Raw genomic sequence first — 8899 nt, 5'->3', positions numbered from 1 at the left:
CTTAGCTAACTTATGACTACCCCCAAGATTCATGAATGCACTTCCACATTATGAACTCTTTTCTGGTCTTTTAAAACATAAACATTCTCTTCTTCATACAAATAGACAAGCTTACAAGTAAATAAGGGAAAGAAGCAGTGACACTTAAACCAGAGTTCATGGACCTAAGCAATACGAGCATTAAGATGCAGAATTGAAAATGTTCAAACTAACATGGAAGCATGTTCTATTTCATACAAGATCTTCCTTATTTAAAGCATAGAAACAGAAATGGAGTAACGAAGGAACTCCACCACCTTTTACTTTTGTGGTCGTCCTTGCTCTTTTCCTTGCTGGTCCTCCTTGTGTCCTTTTGCACTTCCTTGCAGCCATGCCAATCTTGCTTGCTTCCAATCCGCAAGTGCCTTCCTCACTGATTCATGGCCCTCTTCCACCCTTTTTCTCTCTTCTCGTGCTAATTCATCCCTCACTTCTTCATACCTTGCGATTCCTGGGTGTAATATAGGCAGCTGTCCTACTAGGTACCCGAGCCTGGCTTGAGTGTTTATGTGATGTCCTGTCTCGCTCATGTAAACACTTTCTGCAAATGCCCTTTGCTCGTCCAGTAGTTCTGTGTGTTCTATCTGCCTTCGATGCATCTCATGTATGTGTGCCCCTTGATGTGCTTGGATGTTGATTAGCCTCTGGATGGACTCTTGTTGCTCATTTTGCCTTTGCTCCATTCTATTGAATGTTTCTCCCCATTGTTGCCCTTGACTTTGTTGCTGTTCTATCATCTGTCTTTGCCACTCTCCTTGTTGAGTTATCCATCTTGATAGTGCTTCCTCTTGCTGCCTCATCATCTGTAGTTGTAGCTCTTTCTGTGCTCCTTGGCCTTCCAAGTACTGTCTAGACAAGCCATCAAGGGCTTCCTGAAGTTGATGCATGTCCAAGGTCTGTAGTGCTTGCTCCTCTGGGGCTTGTCCTTCTACTCCTTGAGGGCCTTTACTCTTTCTTTGCTTCTTTTGAGGTGTGGGGGATGCTGCAGCATTCATCCTTCGAACTGTTATTGGAATGCCTTCCTTTATCCATATAGGATCCTCATCCTCAAACTCCACCCCAGCTTTCTTGCATAGTCGGTAAATAGTGCTGGGGTAACCTAACGTCCCTCTTGCGTCACTTTTCTCTGCCATCTTTCTAATGCCTTGAGCTATGATTTCATGAACCTTGATTTCTCCTCCCTTGAGTATGCAATGCACCATTGTTGCCCTTTCCAAATTCACCTCCGAGTTGTTTGCGGCTGGGAGGATGGACCTCCTCACTAGCTCAAACCACCCTTTGGCTTCAGGAGTGAGATCTGTTCTCTTGATGAATTTTGGCTTATTTCCTGCGCCCTTTTCCCAGTCAGCTCCGGGTACACAAAGGTCCCGCAGGATCTGGTCATAATTGGGGTTGTTGTCCATCCTTGAGTGATAACTTTCTTCTTCAAATGATATAGACCGAAGCTTCAATGCCCTCATTACACTCATGGGACCAAAATCCACCATTTTTCCTCTCACAAAGCTTATATATGACTCATCTTTCTTATCATACCGGACTGCATTTGCATAAAATTCTCTTATGAGGTTTGCATTCACCTTAGTGACCAGGTCAGTGAGGAGCTCCCATCTTCTCCTTTCTACCTTCTCTGAGATTTCCGGGCACTCACTCTTCCTAACTTGAAATCCCAACTCATAAATGATTTCCTTACCAACCATCCACCCGTATTCCAATGCATGACGCAAGCTTCTAAACCTCTTCTCATCATACGGGTGTTCCTCCATGGGTTCCTTTCCCTTCCTTCTCTTGGCGCTAGAGGATGCCATGAAGGATAATTCTTATGTGAAGGTGGTAAGGTTGTGGAGACTTCTGGTTGTTTAGGGTTTTATGGCAATGAAGAGAGTGAGGGGGAGGGAACATTTGTAATGAGGTAAGAAGTGCTGCGTTTCGAAATGAATATGTATGAAGAGTGTGTAAAGAAAGTTAAGGCTGGGTACGGAACAAGGGCTACTTATATAGGGAAGTTGTAAGTGAATGGATGGTGTGGATTGATGGATTTGTCGCTCGATGGACGGTTGGGGTTATGCCTGCTTATGGACAAGGATTACCACTTTATTGTGGTTATTGGTTCGGTCATCAAGTTTCCTCTTTCTTCCATGTTGCATGGCAACATTTTCCAATGCATTCTTCCTTGAGTCACGTGTGTGTTTATCTCTTCATAAAGTGCTGAACCATTTCTTCTCACTTGTCCTATCAATCTCCTCAATGCTCCTTTCTTTTCCCTATAAAGATGAAATAAGAAGAGTAAGAACTACTTTTATCAAAGAAACAAAAATGCTTTAACATCTACAGCTTGAATAATAAAAGAATTTGTTTATTTCTGAATTCCTCTAACTGACTAACTGTGTATCTTCATATGCAAATTGGTGGCACCATAGGGGTGACACCAAACTTAGTTTGGAACACTGTGATGAAAAGTTGTGTTCAAAGTTTTAAGAATAATGCTTTGAACACCAAACTTGTTCTTTACTATATTCTGCATATAAAAATTTCACACGTGTTCTTCAAGTTTTGGTTGGAATTCATGAATATTGATTTATTCATTACTTCTGAAAACATGTAAACATGGGTTGCCTCCCATGAAGCGCTTCTTTAGCGTCACTAGCTTGACGTTACCCCCTTATTATGGTGGTTGGTAATGCTTGAAGTCTTCTCCTCTGGCAGTGGACTTGTATCCATTGGTTGTATCAATGATCTCTACATGCTCCAAGGAGAGAACTCTGTTGATGGTGAAGACCTTAGGTAGCTGAGATGGTACAGTGGGGAGATTAGGGGGGATATCTGTGAAATAGGCTGAGATTACTTTATCCCCTGGAGAGAAATCTTTCGTAGGAATCTTCTTATTCCGCCACCCGCTTGGTACCTTCTTCTTTGCGCCTGGTGCTGTTTTCTTACTCCTGGTGGCCTCCTTCTTTGATGAGCTTTTGTTAATATCCTTACAAACTTATGGTGGCTTAGGTTCCTCCAATTTTTCCTTGACCTGTGGCACTTGCTACTGGCCTTGTCCATCAACCCAGTGAATCTCAGGATGAGCTGATTGTGCTTCAGTGCTTGCTTCTTCCTTTAGTATCTCATGATGCACTTTGCTCGTTTCTTTGTCCTCTTCATCTTTTTCCAGTGAGAGTTCGAAAACACTGAAGCTCATAATATTAGCTCTCCTTTTTCCACATCTATGAGTGCTCTAGCAGTAGCTAGAAATGGTCTCCCCAATATGATTGGGTGCAGGTGACTCTCTTCCATGTCCAGGATGACAAAGTCTGTTGGGAGAAAGTATTTTCCAACTTTGAGCAACACATTTTCTACCATTTGAGTCTTGTCAGCCAGCTTTATGACTACATTTGTAGGTAGTATCTCATTGATCTGCAGCCTTTTTACCAGGGATAGGGGTATTAAGTTGATACTTGCTCCCAAATCGCAAAGTGCTCTATCAAAATTTGTTTCCCCTATAGCACAAGGGACATGAAAACTCCCTGGGTCTTTTCTTTTCGCAGGCAATTGTGTTTGAATGAGGGTGCTGCAATCCTTGTTCATCACTATAGTCTGGCCCCCTTTGAGTGAGCTCTTCCTGGGAAGTAGTTCCTTCATATACTTGATGAATGCTGGCATTTGCTGAATGACCTTGATGAATGGTATGTTCACATTCAAAGATGCAAATGAGTCTAAGAACCTTGAGTACATTCTCTTTCCCACAGCACCCTTTAGCAGTTGAAGAAATAGTGCATATAGTCTCAGCAGCTCCTGTTTTGAGATTTTTGGTTCTTGTTGGTCTTTCTTCTCCTTCTCTACTAAGGTATGTTCAGGTTGTTCTGACAGCTTGCTTGGCTTGTCTTCAGTCTCCTTGTCATTTGTAGTGACCATATTGCAGTCTTCCCATCTTACCTTCTTCACTTCACCTCTCGGATTCTTCTCCGTGTCACTTGGGAAGCTATCAGTGGGTTTGGGCATCTTCTCAGACAAATATCCCACTTGGAATTCTAGCTTCTTGATTGCTTCCCCCCGATTCTTCATATTGGCTCTCACCTCCTCTTTGAACACCTTATTGTCTTGAATGTCTTTGCATATGCTTTCAAGTAAGGTTTCAATCTTAGAGATTCTATCATCAAATGATGGTATGTTGGGGGTAGAGGTAGAAGAGTGAGATGTATTGCTGTGGTTTTGTTGGTATGTCCTCTGTGTGAATTGTTGGGGAGCTGTGTTGTTGGGGTTGTGACATCTCTGATCTTGGCCTTGGTCTTATTGATTCCCCCACCCAAAGTTTGGGTGATTCCTCCATCCAGGATTATAGGTCTTGGAGTATGGATCATGGTTGTATCTAGGTGAATTCCCAATGTAGTTGGATTGCTCCTGAGTGCCTTGCTCATCTTCACTTACTTCCTCTTGAGTTGAAGTGGTGATTGCTGCCACTTGACTTCTCTCTATCTTCTTGGTGAGGTTAGCTAGCTGCTTGGTGATGACCTTGTTTTGAGCAAGCAGAGCATCTACATTGTTCAGCTCCATTACCCCTCTAGTGTTCCCTCTTTCGGAAGCATAGAAGTAGTCATTCTCAGCTACAGTTTCAATGACATCTATGGCTTCTGTTCCGAGGGTTACCTGAAACGTGCAGCTCGGTCTTCCGGCAAGGCCCGAGGTGGTGGGTCTGAGACCCGAGCTGGTTGTGCTGAACGGCGGGGGGTTGTACCTGCAATGACACTCCGATGCTTAAGTTAGCATGGGTCCAAGCAGATATCAAGTAGAATTAGAGTATGAGTTATACCTGGGTGCTCCAGTGTATTTATAGTAGTTGGCTGCGATCATCCCTGGATAAGATATTCTTATCTTATCTTATCTTTTGGGAGATTCATCTCTATCTTTGCGGAACCGCCTTTCCCAGGCCCTTTCGGCCTTTAGGTTTTGGGCTTAGTTCCTTCTGATGGGCCTTTCTTTGGCCTGTTTGTCCGAGGTCCGACCTCGAACGTGGGCCTTGGGTCGAGGTCGGGCCTTCTATCAGCTTTACCGAGTTTGGAGAGCTCGGTCAGGGTATGAACAGTGCCCCTGCCCGAGTTCGTCTTTTTTCGGAAGGTCGAGCTCGGGCATAGTAGTTTTTTCAAAATTTGAAAACGGTCGTTTCAGCATTTATTGCTTGTTACCGTTTCTTCCTCGATTTCCGTGCGGCGCTCTGTGGAGGCTTTATTATTTGCCCCTTTCTTCATTTTTCTTTGTTTATTCATCACTTCTTTTCGAGCATCTTCTCTTCTTTCTCTCTGTTCTTCGTCTTCCATTTTTTGTGCGTTTTTTCAGAGTTCTTTTCTGCGCCGCCATTTTTCCTTTCGTCGGAGCTCGTCGCTTTCTTCTTTTCCAGGTTTGCTTTTTTCGCTTTTATTCTTCGTACGCTTTTTTCTGATATCTTCTATGCCCGGGTTGCCCCGAAAAGAGGCGCCGCTATTGCTTTGTATGTGTGTGTGGGGGGACTCTTTTTTCCGATCCATTTTTGTTATTCGAGTTGCTGCCTTCTTGTTTGTAAAAGAACTTTGCTTTCTTTTGTTTTTGTTGAATTTGGTTTTTCTGCCTTTGTGTGATTTTTGTCTTGCTGTTGTATTCTTTCTTTGTAGGCAAGATTTTTTTATGTCTCGAAAGGTGTTTCAAGCAATGTCGACCAAGATTCCGAGTGGTCTAGGTTGGGTAGATCCTGCTCCTTTAAGGATCCCGTCTGTTGTAGATTCTGAGTATCTGATTAGGTTCCGTAGGGAGTGTAGTATTTGTGAGAACAGGGAGTCTGAGCGGGATTACGAGTTAGCAGCCCCGGAGTCCGAGGAGAGGGTGTGTTTTCCGCCGTTAGAGAGTTCCGAGAAACTTTTCTTCTATGCTTATGATTGTTTCTTCTCCAAGCTAGGTGTCCGTCTTCCTTTCACCGACCTGGAATCCGAGGTCCTTTGGTCTTGTAACCTTGCCCCTACACAACTCCATCCGAACTCTTGGGCGTTTTTAAAGCTTTTCCAACTTTTGTGTCAGATTTTAGGCGTCTCCCTTCTGTTTCTCTTTTTTCTTATCTGTTTGTACTGACGAAGCCGGGGTCGGGTGCTGGGAAGGTGTCCTGGGTTTCGTTTAGGGCTAACCAGGGTAGGAAATTTTGCACTTTGTATGATGAGTCGTTTCACGATTTCAAAAACTATTACTTCAAAGTCCGGGCTGTTGGAGATGTCCGACCTTTTTTCTTAGATGAGAGTGGGGAGCCTTCGTTTCCTCTTTGTTGGCAAGAGAGTGTGGTGTCGGTTAAGTACACTTTCGAGAGTCTAGATGAGGTGGAACAGGCTTTCGTTGGTGTGTTGAGCAGTCTATGGGGTCGGGCACCTCACTTGGATACGAAGAAAATGTTGGGAGATCCAAGCCTTCTCCGTTCCGAGTTAGGTAGTTCCCGACCTCTTTTTGAGATTTCATTTTCATATTTTGACTTTGTTTTGATCTTTCTGTTTGATAACCTCTTTGTTTCGTTTCTGCAGAGATGTCTTCTCAGGCTGATTCTATGAAGTTTCTCCGTCGAGCGAAGAAATCTGCGGCATCTCGGAATATCGAGGCTGAAGCTTCTCCCCGACCTTCTCTGCAGAAGACTACAATTGGTGTTCAGACTCGGTCGAAGACCATTCCGGTCCCTCAGTTCCGAGCTATAACTCAGGATCCTCCGACCTCCGGACCCGGTCAGCTTTCCCCGACCTCGACCTCGGGTCCTCCCCCCAAGAAACTGAAGACTTCCCGAGAGCCTGCTGGTTTCAATGACAAGGATTTCGATGCTCTCGGTTGGGTTGAGCAGCACATTCTTCCTCAGACTTTTATTTCTACTGATGATGCGTCCATGGAGCATCACTTTCAGTATATGGCGCGGAGTTGTGTTCGGATGGCTAGCCTTCATGCCGCCATTGCTCGGGAGTTTAAGAAAGCTCCCTTGGGGCGACCAGCTCCCGACTTGAGAAGGCCCGGTCCGAGCTTGATAAGGTTAGTCAGCTGAAGGATGCTAGGATTGCCGAGCTGGAGGAGTCTTTGGAGGAAGAGAAGACTAGGGCTACCGCGGCTGTGGCGGTGGCGAAGACGTCTGAGGAGATGGCGAGGGTGGCGACGGAGAACTATACCAAGCTGTATGCTGAGCTTGTGGAGACGAAGGAGAAGCTGCAATCTGCTCGGGATGACTTTTATGAGCTGGAAGATAATGTGGCCAAGGGTATGGATGCTATGTTTGTGAATTTGAGGGATCAGGTCCGGGTTCTTGCTCCCGAATTGGATCTCAGTTGTTCAGTACGGATAACATGGTTGTGGAGGGGAAGATTGTTCCTGCCCCTGTTGAGGATGAGGTTCCGATGTCCGACCCCAAGGCTCCGGTGTCCGACCCCGAGGCTCCGGTCGTGAACCCGACTTCACCTTTGGCCGAGGATAGAGTTGGTATGGAGGTTCCAAGCGATGGTGCTGTTCCTGCAGTCCCGATATCCATGTTTCAGCCAGGTGTTGATGCGGAGTCTGGAAAGGGTCTTGATCCTCTGTAATTTTTTGTACTTTTTGTGCCTTTGCCCGACCTGTGGGCTTTTTGTTTTTTGGATGTTTTCTGCAAACATTTTGGACACCTGTTCTGCTATTTTAGCTACTCTTGTAGCTTTATTATGCCATGCTTTGTGTTTCGATTGTCTCGTTCCGCTTTTATGCTTTTTAGTTGTTCTCGGGTAACAACTTTTTAGCTAGCGTTTTGACTTCTCGCTTTTTGCTTTTTTAGTTGTTTTTGGGTAACAACTTTTTAGCTAGCGCTTTGACTTCTCGCTTTTTGCTTTTTAGTTGTTTTTGGGTAACAACTTTTAGCTAGCGCCTTGACTTTCTCGCTTTTTGCTTTTTAGTTGTTTTTGGGTAACAACCTTTTAGCTAGCGCCTTGACTTTCTCGCTTTTTGCTTTTTAGTTGTTTTTGGGTAACAACTTTTTAGCTAGCGCCTTGACTTTCTCGCTTTTTGCTTTTTAGTTGTTTTTGGGTAACAACTTTTTAGCTAGCGCCTTGACTTTCTCGCTTTTTGCTTTTTAGTTGTTTTTGGGTAACAACTTTTTAGCTAGCGCCTTGACTTTCTCGCTTTTTGCTTTTTAGTTGTTTTTGGGTAACAACTTTTTAGCTAGCGCCTTGACTTTCTCGCTTTTTGCTTTTTAGTTGTTTTTGGCTAACAACTTTTTAGCTAGCGTTTCTCGAAGTCCTGGTTCTTTGCCAGCTTCTTTCTTGGGTCCGAGTTTACTCTCGGACATCGGGATCCTTGAGTACCCCTTTGGTCAGGTCCGACTTCGTTGTTTGGTCGGCCTTTTTAAGTTATTTTTGTAACTTCTTTTCTATTTGGCTTTTTGAGCCATTTCAGAGTTACTTTTATAACTTCTCACATTAATTTGAACCTCGTCGCTTCATCTTTGCCGACCTCGTATGGCCTTTGGCAAATGATTTTTGCGTTTTGCCGAGCATAAATTAATGCGCCTTGGTGGGGTACTTTTTAGGATATGCTTTATAACGAGAAAGAGAAAATAAAGAAATTTGATTAGTATTAAAAAGAAGAATATGTACAAAGTGTTTACCCTTTTGACTAGGTCGGGTGTCCTACTTAACCGGGTGTCTCATTAAAAAACCCTCGTGGGGAAAAAGAGTACACCTCGGGTTAAGTTTTTCTAGCTGTAGTATCGTCTTAGGTTACAGGCGTGCCAGGTTCTGGGCAGCTCATTGCCTTCTAGGTCGGATATCTTGTAGTAGCCTGTCCCTAAAACTTCTGTTACTTTGTAGGGCCCCTTCCAATTTGCGGCTAGCTTTCCTTCTCCCGATTTTTGTGTTCCGATGTCGTT

At 44.2% G+C, this 8899-nt stretch overlaps 1 protein-coding gene across 1 annotated transcript; it reads right to left on the bottom strand.

Annotated features, from left to right (window-relative positions):
* Window positions 1-3219: 3219 nt before the first annotated feature.
* LOC130966571 (uncharacterized) lies at window positions 3220-4086 on the bottom strand. The gene has a single exon (XM_057891386.1). It carries the CDS (start codon window positions 4084-4086, stop codon window positions 3220-3222), a length of 867 nt encoding a protein of 288 aa, XP_057747369.1.
* Between the last annotated feature and the right edge of the window lie 4813 nt (window positions 4087-8899).

This window comes from Arachis stenosperma, chromosome 3 (genome assembly GCF_014773155.1).
Source record: "Arachis stenosperma cultivar V10309 chromosome 3, arast.V10309.gnm1.PFL2, whole genome shotgun sequence".
Taxonomy (NCBI): domain Eukaryota; kingdom Viridiplantae; phylum Streptophyta; class Magnoliopsida; order Fabales; family Fabaceae; genus Arachis; species Arachis stenosperma.
Note: the sequence above shows the minus strand (reverse complement) of the source record. Positions and strands in the feature narration are given on the sequence as shown.

What these genes read in the sequence shown, in the direction of transcription:
- LOC130966571 (XM_057891386.1), bottom strand. Translation starts at nt 4,086, where the DNA reads ATGAAGAATCGGGGGGAAGCAATCAAGAAGCTAGAATTCCAAGTGGGA.